Genomic DNA, 14,751 nt, shown 5'->3' on the forward strand with positions numbered 1-14,751 from the left:
GCCATATCTCAGACTGGCCAATAAAAATAAAATAAAAGATTTTAAGATGGGCTAAAAAACACAGACACTGGAGGCAGAAGAACACTGCCTAGAAGGCTCCGGGAGGCTGACCTTGTGATCTGTAAGGTAAGTTTAATGTTTAAAGCAGATTTCCACTTTTCTTTGCTATTTTCCGAAACGTAGCAATGCTTAAGCCATGGATTTCATGTTGAAATGTTAATTAACAAGGTACCCAAAAAGTAGTTTGAAGTGATATTTCCATATTATTATCTTATCAAAAGAATGTCACCGAAATCAGCTTTGTTTGCATAGCGGGGATGAAAAGAACATAATTTAGGCTGTAATGATCTCCATAGTTCAACGTATTTCGGTTATCACACTGTTGATATAGCAACAGACGTTGACCAATCATGTGCCACGGTGAAACAACTGATGGGTTGACCAATCATGTGCCACAGTGAAACAACTGATAGGTTGACCAATCATGTGTCACGGTGAAACAACTGATGGGTTGACCAATCATGTGCCACGGTGAAACAACTGATGGGTTGACCAATCATGTGCCACGGTGAAACAACTGATGGGCATCAACTCCGGCGCCACAGTCTTCACCCTCTCAAACTTCTGGCAGACAAGAGAGGTACTGACCATGAGGCACAACGTGGCACATTGAAACATTGTGTGCTCTCTGATATGACAGTCAATGTCAGATATAATAGAATGTGATTAATAAACAAAAGGTTATTTCACTTGCCCAGCTGTCCACATCCTTGACAATCCCACTCCAGAAGAAGCGTAGGTTTATTTTGCCAGGGATACGGCTTCACTCCGAAATGGCCAGCATGCATCTCCATCAGCACGGCCTCCTACTCCGTAGTGAAAATCACCCTCCTGTAAGGCTGGCCATCCTTCCCCTGTGATTGCCTAACAAGTTGGAAGAGAAGAGTTGTTGAAATACTCAAGTCTAAGTAAATGTGCACTGCTATTTTTCTTACTTTCTTCCTCTCTCTCCCCCTCTCTCTCTACCCCTGTCTCTGTCCCCTCTCTCTCCCCCTCTCTCCCCCCTCTGTCGGTCCCCTCTCTCTGCCCCCCTCTCTCTGTCCCCTCTCTACCCCCTCTCCCCCCCCTCTGTCGGTCCCCTCTCTCTGCCCCTCTCTCTCCCCCCTCTCTCTCGTCCCCTCTCTCTCGTCCCCTCTCTCTATCCCCTCTCTCTCCCCCTTCTCTCCCCCCTCTCTCGTCCCACTTTTGGGCAGCAGGAAATTATTTGGCATGACAGGCCCCCTGGAGGTAGGTGCCCCGGGGCCCCAGATGAGGTGATCCGGCACTGGTCATAGACATGCTGTGCTTGAATTGGGCCATCCTGGTACACACGGGTACCGAGTGCCAGGCAGCTCCTAAAAAGTTTGACTGCTTGGTTACCAGCACCTGGCTTAAAAAAAATATGACCAGCACTCAAAATGAAAAATATTTCAGTAGCGTCGACATCATATAGGAGGATATGTTACTTTACCGCCTCATCAAAACAAGATCAAGTTATTTGCAGGTCGAAACAACACCAGTTCAGCTGAATTTAATAGAGGTCAAAACAACACCAGTTCAGCTGAATTTAATAGAGGTCGAAACAACACCAGTTCAGCTGAATTTTCTTGCAGCTCAGTTTCCCTGTAAAAACAAAAGGGAAGTGCCAGGATGCGGATCTAGTATCTAGTCCACCCTGTCTTACTCATTATGATCTAAAAGGCAAAACTGATCCTAGAGCAGCTGTCACACACGGATCTGTTTTTACCTGTCTTTGTGCTAGACCCCCCCCTCCCACCAGGTGTCTCCCATCTCCCCCTGCTATCCCCTGTGTATTTACATATTGTAACGGTTTTCTATTTGCGAAGGAGAGTCGGACCAAAATGCGGCAAGGCTACTGAGATTCATGTTTAATGAAAAAACACAAACACTACAAAACAATAAACTTAACCAAAACCGAAACAGCCAAATACTGGTGCAAACTAGCACACGACGGACATAAGGACAGGAAAAGGGACAAAAGGACAATCACCCACGAAACACTCAAAGAATATGGCTGCCTAAATATGGTTCCCAATCAGAGACAACGATAAACACCTGCCTCTGATTGAGAACCACTTCAGACAGCCATAGATTCACCAAGAACACCCCACTAAGCTACCATCCCAGTACATGTGAAAAAACCCCTAGACAAAACACACCACATACAAAAACCCATGCCACACCCTACCAAATAGATAAAGAAAACACAAAATACTAAGACCAGGTCGTGACACATATACCTGCGTTTTCTGTTTGTCTGTGCCGATTCGTCCCGTCAAGTTCTACCAGCATGTTTCCTGCACTCTAATTTTTGGTTTTCCTAGTCTTCCCAGTTCTGCCCTTTCTGCCTGTCCTGACCCTGATCAGGCCTGCCGTCTTGTACCTGCCTGAATCTGATTTGGATTTACGACTCTTTACCTTCTTTGACGTACCTTTTAACCTGCCCTTTGTACTATAATAAACTCTGAGACTCGTACTATCCGCCTCCCGTGTCTGCATCTGGGTCTTAGCCTGAGCCAGGTCAGGTCAGAGGTCAACCCGCCCTGTGCAATTGGGTCCTGGACTTGACGGGCCGCCCCCCATGGTCGTGAAGGTAGGAAACAACATCTCCACTTCGCTGATCCTCAGCACTGGAGCTCCAATAGGGTGTGTGTTCAGCCCTCTCCTGTACTCCCTGTTCACCAATGACTGCGTGGCCGTGCTCGCCTCCAACTCAATCATCAAGTTAGCAGACGACACAACAGTAGTAGGCTTGATCACCAACAATGACGAGGCAGCCTACAGGGAGGAGGTGAGGGCCCTCGGAGTGTGGTGTCAGTAATATAACCTCTCACTTAACGTCAACAAAATATAGGAGTTGATCGTGGGCTTCAGGAAACAGTAGATGGAGCACCCCCCCCCCTATCCATATTGACGGGACAGCAGTGGAGAAGGTGGAAAGATTCAAGTTCCTCTGCGTACACATCACGGAAAAACTGAAATGTCCACCCACAACCTCAGGAGGTTGAAGAAATTTGTCTTGTCATCTAAAACCCTCACAAACTTTTACAGATGCACAGTTGAAAGCATCCTGTCGGGCCTGGTACGGCAACTGCTCCGCCCACAACCGTAAGGCTCTCCAGAGGGTAGTGTGGTCTGCACAACGGATCACCGGGGGCAAACTACCTGCCCTCCAGGACACCTGCAGCATACGATGTCACAGAAAGGCCAAAAAGATCATCAAGGACAACAACCACCCAAGCCACTTCCTGTTCACACCGCTATCATCCAGAAGGCGAGGTCAGGACAGGTGCATCAAAGCTGGGACCGAGAGACTGAAAAACAGCTTCTATCTCAAGGCCATCAGACTGTTAAACAGCCATCACTAACATGGAGAGGCTGCTGCCAACATATAGACTTGAAATCAATGGCCACTTTAATAAACGGATCACGAGCCACTTTAATAATGTTTACATATCTTACATTACTCATCTCATATGTATATACTGTATTTTATACCATCTATTGCATCTTGCCTATGTCGCTCTGTCTTCGCTCATCCATATACTTATATGTACATATTCTCATTCACCCCTTTAGATTTGTGTGTATTAGGTCATTGTGGTGGAATTGTTAGATTACATGTTAGATATTACTGCACTGTTGGAACTAGAAGCACAAGCATTTCGCTACACTCGCATTAACATCTGCTAACCACGTGTATGTGACCAAAAAAATTAGATTTGAGGCTCTCTGTGGAGACACAGGCCTCTCCTGGGTGATTTCCTGCCCCGTGTGTCCTCTCATGCCTTTCTTACTCTCTAAAACCAAACCCTAGGCCGTTAAGCCAGAGCATTTTAAAAATGGTGGGAGGCAAGGCGGATGTCTGGATAGATTGTGCCTCTGTAGCTTGGATGTCTGGATGAGAGCCAGCTCGACAGGTAGAGACTAGTCTCCCTCATACTCCATATTCCCATAACTTTTACAGTTAACCCCCCCCCCCCTTTAAGTATCTGTGGCAGACAGTGGCTGATTCAGGTTCACAAAGAGAGAGACTATATGGGCCTGTGCTGATGCACTATGTTATGTCTGATAGACTGACGTTTCATTGTGCTAAACTCAGGGAAAGAGATAGCAACGTACTGTGAGACATACAGCTCCGGAGAACACCGCGGATTTGGACGGTCAGAACTGAGGTGAGTTTGGGAACCCTGCGGGCTGCTGTTTTTAATACCGAGGAATACTGAGCCACGCATCAGACAATTTACCCCCTCAGAGTCCTCAGTCAAGAATCAGCATTAATTGATAGCTATAGATATGATATGAATTCAGGTGCAATAGGGTGTACAATAAATAAAGCTATATCTTTAATTCTATCGCAAAATGTGTTCTGGCTGTATTTAGTCAACAGTAGTTACGGTTGAGAACTCAGCAGTAATGTTGTTGTTGTTTTTGTTGTAGCTTATTTTCCAAAGAGGCTACTGTTATTTTTAGTCAAATGTTTAGATCAAAGGACACACATGAAAACATGCACTTTCCCTGCCTATCTTATCTCCTGTGCTACTTCTTTAGTGAGCGTATAAACAGATGCATCCACTGGGTCCATGGACTTACGATTACTATCCTGTCTATGTGGTAGGGAGTAAACAGAGCTTTGTGTATTACTATGCTAATATCCTGTCTATGTGGTAGGGGGTAAACAGGGCTTTGTGTATTACTATGCTAATATCCTGTCTATGTGGTAGGGAGTAAACAGAGCTTTGTGTATTACTATGCTAATATCCTGTCTATGTGGTAGGGAGTAAACAGAGCTTTGTGTATTACTATGCTAATATCCTGTCTATGTGGTAGGGGGTAAACAGGGCTTTGTGTATTACTATGCTAATATCCTGTCTATGTGGTAGGGGGTAAACAGGGCTTTGTGTATTACTGTGCTAATATCCTGTCTATGTGGTAGGGGGTAAACAGGGCTTTGTGTATTACTATGCTAATATCCTGTCTATGTGGTATGGGGTAAACAGGGCTTTGTGTATTACTATGTCAATACAGTAGTCATTGGACTGGTTCTTGGCGCAGTAATTGTCTAATTCTGTAGCAGTGTTTTTAGATACTGACAAAGCTACTGAACGTTTACTTTCATTCACAATCTGGTATCGGTGTTGTATGGTATGACTCCAGTCCCAAGTACATACGCTAAGTACAGACGCTAAGTACAGACGCTAAGTTCAGACACTAAGTTCAGACACTAAATTCAGACACTAAGTTCAGATACTTAGTTCAGACACATCCCAATGGTCTAGTTTAGATTTACATTAGATTGAGTTGTAAACTAACGTTTAATTCAACGTGAAATCAAGGTTAAAAGTTCAAAGTTGGGTGAAAAAAAAGACAAAATGGCCTTAGGTTGATGACTTTACATTGACTACTTTACGTTGACAACTTTACATTGACAACTTTACATTGACTACTTTACGTTGACAACTTTACATTGACAACTTTACGCTGACAACTTTACGTTGACAACTTTACGTTGATGACTTTACGTTAACGACTTTACATTGATGACTTTACGTTGATGACTTTACATTGATGACTTTACGTTGATTACTTTACGTTGATTACTTTACGTTGATGACTTTGCGTTGATTACTTTACATTGATTACTTTACGTTGATGACTTTACGTTGATTACTTTACACTGACGACTTTACGTTGACGACTTTACGTTGACGACTTTACGTTGATGACTTTACGTTAACGACTTTACGTTGATGACTTTACGTTGATGACTTTACGTTGATTACTTTACATTGATGACTTTACATTGATGACTTTACGTTGATTACTTTACGCTGACGACTTTACGTTGACGACTTTACGTTGACGACTTTACGTTGACGACTTTACGTTGACGACTTTACGTTGATGACTTTACATTGATGACATTACATTGATGACTTTACGTTGATTACTTTACATTGACGACTTTACGTTGACGACTTTACGTTGACGACTTTACGTTGACGACTTTACGTTGACGACTTTACGTTGACGACTTTACATTGATGACTTTACGTTGATGACTTTACATTGACTTTACATTGATGACTTTTAGCAAAAAAATTACAACCATTTTTTTTGCACAGTGGGATTGTATCTGTTTTGATCCACTTGATTTCTATCATACTGTGCAACGTATTCTTTCAGACTACATAAATGGTTATGTGAAAGTGCTGTCTGGAGTTTGGGCTTGCAAGTCCATTCGTAATCAAAGATCTATTGTCCTTCTCTGTTATGTCTTGAACCTAAAATCTAATTAAGACAACAACAAAAAAAGGTCTGTTTGGCCATAGAGAACGGACTTATTTTAGCCTTCGTCATGAGTCCAGAGTATAAAATCTGTTTTGTTATTTAACCATCTTTGAGCTCCGTAAATGAGAATGAAGCCAATGACTTACAGTACCAGTCAAACGTTTGGACACACTATATGTATCTAGCATCTCAGAGTAGGAGTGGGGATCTAGGATCAGGCCCCTACCGTCAATGAATCTGTCATCTGAAATTAAAACTGATCCTAAATCAGCCCTCTTCCTCTGAGACGCTTCATACATATGGCTCCTCTACACAAAGACCTATTCACAAAAGCACCCGGCTAATTGCTTCCGCAGATGCAAAACTCCATTAGCTCATTCTGAGGGAACTTACCCAGCTGTTCACACCCAGCCACACTAGGCCATTTCACAGTTAAATTCCTCTGTTATTAGCTTTTAAATGAGGGGGTTGGGTTGGAAGCTCCAGGCTACCATAAAATGTTTACCGAAAGATGTAATGTCTCTGTTTACATCCCAAATGGCACCCTATTCTCTAGTTAGTGGACTACTTTTCACCAGAGCTCTATGCACTACATAGGGAATAGGGTGTGATTTGGAACGCACCCTATGACTGTCATTAGAACAGTTGCCAACAAGCTGGGGCAGGGTGAGATCGGCAGTCTGTTACAGTTCCTGGTTGTAAAACTGTGTTGTCTGCGAAGGCCACTTGCAGGTTTCCTCTGTGGATCTTAGTGGGGGAAGGGACTTTCTGGCAACTTTCACATTTGTTATTCAAAAAAATATATATACAGTGGGCTCCGAAATTACTGGCAATGCAATGCACAAACAATACTTAAAATAATATAAACAATGTAATTATAGAGAAACTCAAAATACCAACATGTGAGAAATACTGGACTTTATTAATGTTTCAGTGGAATTAACCAAAATCATACAATTATATTTAATACAAAATACATTTCACCAAAATCAATGTTTCATAATTATTGGCACTCCTCATTTAGTACTTAGTGCAAGGATAACAGCATGGTCTTTTCCTGTAATGTTTGACAAGGTTTGTTCCTTGTTGTAACGTATGACAAGGAACACATTTGGAGGGATTTTGGACCATTCCTCTAAGCAGATCCTTTCAAGATCCTTCACATTCTTGAGGTTTGCGCTTATCAACTGCCCTCTTCCACTCAGCCCACAGGTTTTGGATTGGATTGAGGTCTGGCGACTGACATGGCAGAACATTGATTTTGTTGTCACAGAACCATTTCTGTGTGGATCTTGAGGTCTGTTTTGGGTCATTGTCTTGTTGTAAAGTCCACCTAGGGCCAGGTCCCAGCCTTCTGGCAGAGGCAACCAGATTGTCAGACAAAATTGCCTGATACTTGGTGGAATTCATTATGCCATCAATCTAAACCAGTGCCCCTGGACCTCTGGAATTAAAACAGCCCCAAAGCATCACTGACCCCCTCCATGTTTCACCGTGGGTACGAGGTGCCCCTGGACCTCTGGAATTAAAACAGCCCCAAAACATCACTGACCCCCCCTCCATATTTCACCGTGGGTATGAGGTACCCCTTGATCTCTGGAATTAAAACAGCCCCAAAACATCACTGACCCCCTCCATGTTTCACCGTGGGTACGAGGTGCCCCTGAACCTCTGGAATTAAAACAGCCCCAAAACATCACTGACCCCCCCTCCATATTTCACCGTGGGTATGAGGTGCCCCTGGACCTCTGGAATTTAAACATCCCCAAAACATCACTGACCCCCTCCATGTTTCACCGTGGGTACGAGGTGCCCCTGAACCTCTGGAATTAAAACAGCCCCAAAACATCACTGACCCCCCTCCATATTTCACCGTGGGTATGAGGTGCCCCTGGACCTCTGGAATTTAAACATCCCCAAAACATCACTGACCCCCCTCCATGTTTCACCGTGGGTACGAGGTGCCCCTGAACCTCTGGAATTAAAACAGCCCCAAAACATCCCTGACCCCCTCCATATTTCACCGTGGGTATGAGGTGCCCCTGAACCTCTGGAATTAAAACAGCCCCAAAGCATCACTGACCCCCTCCATGTTTCACCGTGGGTACGAGGTGCCCCTGGACCTCTGGAATTAAAACAGCCCCAAAACATCACTGACCCCCCCTCCATATTTCACCGTGGGTATGAGGTACCCCTTGATCTCTGGAATTAAAACAGCCCCAAAACATCACTGACCCCCTCCATGTTTCACCGTGGGTACGAGGTGCCCCTGAACCTCTGGAATTAAAACAGCCCCAAAACATCACTGACCCCCTCCATATTTCACCGTGGGTATGAGGTGCCCCTGGACCTCTGGAATTTAAACATCCCCAAAACATCACTGACCCCCTCCATGTTTCACCGTGGGTACGAGGTGCCCCTGAACCTCTGGAATTAAAACAGCCCCAAAACATCACTGACCCCCTCCATATTTCACCGTGGGTATGAGGTGCCCCTGGACCTCTGGAATTTAAACATCCCCAAAACATCACTGACCCCCCTCCATGTTTCACCGTGGGTACGAGGTGCCCCTGAACCTCTGGAATTAAAACAGCCCCAAAACATCCCTGACCCCCCTCCATATTTCACCGTGGGTATGAGGTGCCCCTGAACCTCTGGAATTAAAACAGCCCCAAAACATCCCTGACCCCCCTCCATATTTCACCGTGGGTACGAGGTGCCCCTGAACCTCTGGAATTAAAACAGCCCCAAAACATCACTGACCCCCCTCCATATTTCACCGTGGGTATGAGATGCCTCTCCTTGTATCTCTGTTTCGACGCCAAACATGCCGATGCTGTATCTGACCAAAACGTTCCTTTTTGGTCTCATCTGACCAGAGCACCTTCTTCCAGTCATAACTTAAATGACGTTTGGCAAAACTCCAAGCGTTTGCATCTGTGTCTTGGGGTCATTAAGGGCTTTCTACCGGCAACCCTTCCAAAGAGCCTGCGGATGTGGAGTTGGTGTCTGATGGTGCTTTTTTAAACCTGGTGACCACAAGACGCCACCAAGGCCTGCAATTCCTTCACAGTGATTCTTGGGGATTTTGTTGTGCCTCTCACCATCCTCCTCCCTATCCTGGGGGGTAAAAGGCATTTGCGTCCTCTAGCCGTGAGGTTTTCAACTGTTCCATATCTTTTTGAATGTTCTAATAATTGCCCTGACAGTGCTCAGTGGTATATTCAATCGTTTGTGGATCTTCTTCTAGCCATTACCAGATGTATGAAGGTCTACGACCATATGTCTCTTTTGAACAGCCAGTTCTTTTGTTTTCTTCATGGTGTTGGATGACAGCGGGATATTGCATGTGTGTTACCTCATTTTTATACCTTAGTGAAACAGGAAGTGATGTAATGGCTCAATATAGTTCCTTAAGACTTAGATAAACTTTAATAAGTGGATTTTTAATTCCTGGTTTAATGTTGGTAGATGTTATTTACATTAATATTTAAGGGTGCCATTAATTGTGAAATTTTGATTTGGAGGACATTGATTTTTAATTAAATCAATAAATTATTTTGGTTGGTTCCATTGAAACATTAATAAAGTACAGTATTTTTAACATGCTGTTGAGTTTATCTCTATACTTATATTGTTTATATTTTTTTAAAGTATTGTTTGTGCATTGCCAGTCAGGGGTGCCAGTAATTTTGGAGCCCACTGTATATATATTTAACCTTTATTTAACTAGGCAAGTCAGTTAAGAAAAAATTGTTATTTAGAATGACGGCCTACCAAAATGCAAAAGACCTCCTACGGGGACGAGGGCTGGGATAAAAAAACAAAACAACATTTAATAAAAATCTAGGACAAAACACACATCACGTCAAGAGAGACAACACAACTCTACATAAAGAGAGACCTAAGACAACAACATGGCAAGGCAGCAGCATAGCATGACAGCAATACCTATTGCATTGCTTCAATTTTCCCTTTGTCCCAGTTTTCTCTGCCATTACAAATCCTCTCTAGACAAAGTTTGGGTCAATTCCATCAAGAGAATGGGAAATGGAATTTCAGTTTACTTCCTGAATATGTTTCATACATGCACAGAGCCATACACCTCATACACGGAGCTAGTCATCTCATACACTGAGCCAGTCACCTCATACACTGAGCCAGTCACCTCATACACGGAGCCAGTCACCTCATACACGGAGCCAGTCACCTCATACACTGAGCCAGACACCTCATACACTATGCCAGTCACCTCATACACTGAGCCAGTCACCTCATACACTGAGCCAGTCACCTCATACACGGAGCCAGTCACCTCATACACGGAGCCAGTCACCTCATACACGGAGCCAGTCACCTCATACACTGAGCCAGTCACCTCATACACGGAGCCAGTCACCTCATACACGGAGCCAGACACCTCATACACTATGCCAGTCACCTCATACACTGAGCCAGTCACCTCATACACTGAGCCAGTCACCTCATACACGGAGCCAGTCACCTCATACACGGAGCCAGTCACCTCATACACGGAGCCAGTCACCTCATACACTGAGCCAGTCACCTCATACACGGAGCCAGTCACCTCATACACGGAGCCAGACACCTCATACACTGAGCTAGTTACCTCATACACTGAGCCAGTCACCTCATACACTGAGCCAGTCACCTCATACACGGAGCCATACACCTCATACACTGAGCTAGTTACCTCATACACTGAGCCAGTCACCTCATACACTGAGCCAGTCACCTCATACACTGAGCCAGACACCTCATACACTGAGCTAGTTACCTCATACACTGATCCAGTCACCTCATACACTGAGCTAGTTACCTCATACACTGAGCCAGTCACCTCATACACTGAGCCAGACACCTCATACACTGAGCTAGTTACCTCATACACTGAGCCAGTCACCTCATACACTGAGCCAGTCACCTCATACACTGAGCCAGACACCTCATACACGGAGCCAGTCACCTCATACACTGAGCCAGACACCTCATACACGGAGCCAGTCACCTCATACACGGAGCCAGTCACCTCATACACTGAGCCAGACACCTCATACACTGAGCCAGTCACCTCATACACTGAGCCAGTCACCTCATACACTGAGCCAGACACCTCATACACTGAGCCAGACACCTCATACACTGAGCTAGTTACCTCATACACTGAGCCAGTCACCTCATACACGGAGCCAGTCACCTCATACACGGAGCCAGACACCTCATACACTGAGCCAGTCACCTCATACACGGAGCCAGTCACCTCATACACGGAGCCAGTCACCTCATATACGGAGCCAGTCACCTCATACACGGAGCCAGTCACCTCATACACGGAGCCAGTCACCTCATACACGGAGCCAGTCACCTCATACACTGAGCCAGACACCTCATACACGGAGCCAGTCACCTCATACACGGAGCCAGTCACCTCATACATGGAGCCAGTCACCTCATACACTGAGCCAGTCACCTCATACACGGAGCCAGTCACCTCATACACTGAGCCAGTCACCTCATACACTGAGCCAGTCACCTCATACACTGAGCCAGACACCTCATACACGGAGCCAGTCACCTCATACACTGAGCCAGTCACCTCATACACTGAGCCAGTCACCTCATACACGGAGTATGAGGTGACTGGCTCCGTGTATGAGGTGACTGGCTCTGAGAAACTCCATCAGCTGAGTCTCTTCGAGGCATAAACTCAAAACGGATGTCATTCAGTTCTTTCTTCAAGTTTCTCAACCTCATACACATTGTTTCTTCACATTCCTGTAGGTGCTTTTTGGAGATCCAAAAAGGTCTGCATGGGTACTGAGAACACATCAGGGCTCTTACCAACCTCTCTACTTCCTAAAGGCCCGTTTCCCTACTGGGTTCCACCCAAACCCCAGCCCAGAAGGGAACGATGGCACTGGGCCACAGACACTGTAACTGTCCTGAACAGGAACACCTGTACAGGTGAAGCAGGGGACCATGTTCAGGAGAAGGGACAACTGACCAGGAACAAGTCCATACCACCTCTCATCTATAGCCAGGGGGACTCTATTTCATCTGAAGTTATGACCTCTGGCTCTTCCAGGATCCAATCTGCATCTTCAACGACACCAGCGGAGGAACAGTGGGCTTCCATTGGATTCACACCTGTGCCAAAGCCTTGTCTCAGAGTCGGACCAACACCCGCAGAGAAACAACGGACTTCCATCGGATTCACACCTGTGCCAAAGCCTCGTCTCAGAGTCGGACCAACACCCGCAGAGAAACAACGGACTTCCATCGGATTCACACCTGTGCCAAAGCCTCGTCTCAGAGTCGGACCAACACCTGCAGAGGAACAATGGACTTCCATCGGATTCCCACCTGTGCCAAAGCCTCGTCTCAGAGTCGGACCAACACCTGCAGAGGAACAATGGACTTCCATCGGATTCCCACCTGTTCCAAAGCCTCGTCTCAGAGTCGGACCAACACCTGCAGAGGAACAATGGACTTCCATCGTATTCACACCTGTTCCAAAGCCTCGTCTCAGAGTCGGACCAACACTTAACCCACACAGCAGAGACTCAGGTAGGACCCTTCATTTATTACAGACGGCGCATGAACTTGAAACTTACTAGTGAACACAGTACATTGGCATCTCTAATACTTTGACGGGGCGGCAAGAGCGTTAGACTAGTAACCAAAAGGTTGCAAGTTCAAACCCCCGAGCTGACAAGGTACAAATCTGTCGTTCTGCCCCTGAACAGGCAGTTAACCCACTGTTCCTAGGCCGTCATTGAAAATAAGAATTTGTTCTTAACTGACTTGCCTAGTAAAATAAAGGTAAAATTAAAAAAATTGACAGATACAGTATTGTGACAGCTTTCTTGTTTCCATAACAGGTCTGGCAGCAGGACATATGGAGGAGCCCTTATGCTTACGTACCAACCCCGTCCAAAGACTTCCTCCCCCTAACAAGCCCCTCCCAACTTTAAAAATAAACAGTATTGTTCAGAGAATGGTCCACATGAACACAGAGAACAGACACATTGGATCCATGGTTGTCATTGACACTGAGGGCTCAGGAGCAGATTTGCATTATACACAGCTTCCAAGAGGCAGCCAGGAGAGGCTGAACACTACTGTGACAGACAAGCTGAGAGCAAACTGCAGAGAGAAAAACGGTTTATTGGAAACCTTGTGGCAGGAACGCAGACTGGTGCAAGAGAGCGGAATACTGCCGTACCTCAACAAGCAAGAGCTGCTGCTTCAGGAGGTATACGGTATCATCAGTGTGTTCTCTACTGTTAGTAAAACATGTATCTTTTCTTTACAATAGGTGTCTTGTTCATTGTGATTGATGGGCACCATTGTATGGATAACTGCATTGGATCTCTCACTCTTTCTCTCTCTCTCTCTGTCTCCCTCCCCCTCTCCCTTTTTCTTTCTCTCTGTCTCCCTCCCTCTCTCCCTTTCTCTCTGTCTCCCTCCTCTCCCTTTCTCTCTCTCTCTGTCTCCCTCCCTCTCTCCCTTTCTCTCTGTCTCCCTCCCTCCTCTCCCTTTCTCTCTCTCTCTGTCTCCCTCCTCTCCCTTTATCTCTATCTGTCTCCCTCCCTCCCTCCTCTCCCTTTCTCTCTCTCTCTGTCTCCCTCCCTCCTCTCTCTTGTGTCCCAGAGTATGTATGAGGTGGTGACGACAGAGCAGTCCTACCTGGAGAGGCTGGGTGTCGCTGTGAACCATTTCATGAAGTCATCTACCCTGCGTCTAGCCCTGTCACCCAGAGACCACAAGTCCCTTTTCTCTAGTATTGCCAAGATCAGGGAGATTAGCCAGAAGTAAGCCTGCCTGTTGCACATTGGGCGCCAATCTAAGGGTGCAAGACTTCATTACTAGTCTTACCTGTACAAAGACCAATGCATTTGCATTAACTTGCTGTGCCTTTGAGGACTGATCTGAGAAGATCGTTGTGTTGTCAGATTTTTAGATGCGATGAAGGAGGAGCTGGAGTCTAACCTGCTATGTGACATATTGTATTCTCAGCTTTCTAGACGTAATGAGGGAGGAGCTGGAGTCTAACCTGCTATGTGACATGTTGTATTCTCAGCTTTCTAGACGTAATGAGGGAGGAGCTGGAGTCTAACCTGCTATGTGACATGTTGTATTCTCAGCTTTCTAGACATAATGAGGGAGGAGCTGGAGTCTAACCTGCTATGTGACATGTTGTATTCTCAGCTTTCTAGACATAATGAGGGAGGAGCTGGAGTCTAACCTGCTATGTGACATGTTGTATTCTCAGCTTTCTAGACATAATGAGGGAGGAGCTGGAGTCTAACCTGCTATGTGACATATTGTATTCTCAGCTTTCTAGACGTAATGAGGGAGGAGCTGGAGTCTAACCTG

At 45.5% G+C, this 14,751-nt stretch overlaps 1 protein-coding gene across 1 annotated transcript; it reads left to right on the forward strand.

The window, feature by feature from the left end:
• The first annotated feature begins 4,063 nt into the window (after nucleotides 1-4,063).
• LOC135511520 (uncharacterized) lies at nucleotides 4,064-14,619 on the forward strand. Its single transcript, XM_064933011.1, has 5 exons — nucleotides 4,064-4,235; nucleotides 12,154-12,939; nucleotides 13,254-13,627; nucleotides 14,026-14,186; nucleotides 14,520-14,619. The coding sequence occupies exons 2-5, from the start codon at nucleotides 12,183-12,185 to the stop codon at nucleotides 14,617-14,619; spliced, it is 1,392 nt and encodes a 463-aa protein (XP_064789083.1). The 5' UTR covers nucleotides 4,064-4,235; nucleotides 12,154-12,182.
• Nucleotides 14,620-14,751: the final 132 nt, after the last annotated feature.

The sequence above is a fragment of the Oncorhynchus masou genome, chromosome 24 (genome assembly GCF_036934945.1).
Source record: "Oncorhynchus masou masou isolate Uvic2021 chromosome 24, UVic_Omas_1.1, whole genome shotgun sequence".
Lineage (NCBI taxonomy): Eukaryota > Metazoa > Chordata > Actinopteri > Salmoniformes > Salmonidae > Oncorhynchus > Oncorhynchus masou.

Bases quoted from the DNA above. Each gene is read 5' to 3' on its own strand.
- LOC135511520 (XM_064933011.1), top strand. From the start codon at position 12,183: ATGGGTACTGAGAACACATCAGGGCTCTTACCAACCTCTCTACTTCCT. The intron at 13,628-14,025 runs GTATACGGTATC...CTTGTGTCCCAG, and splicing joins AAGAGCTGCTGCTTCAGGAG to AGTATGTATGAGGTGGTGAC. The intron at 14,187-14,519 runs GTAAGCCTGCCT...TTGTATTCTCAG, and splicing joins ATCAGGGAGATTAGCCAGAA to CTTTCTAGACATAATGAGGG.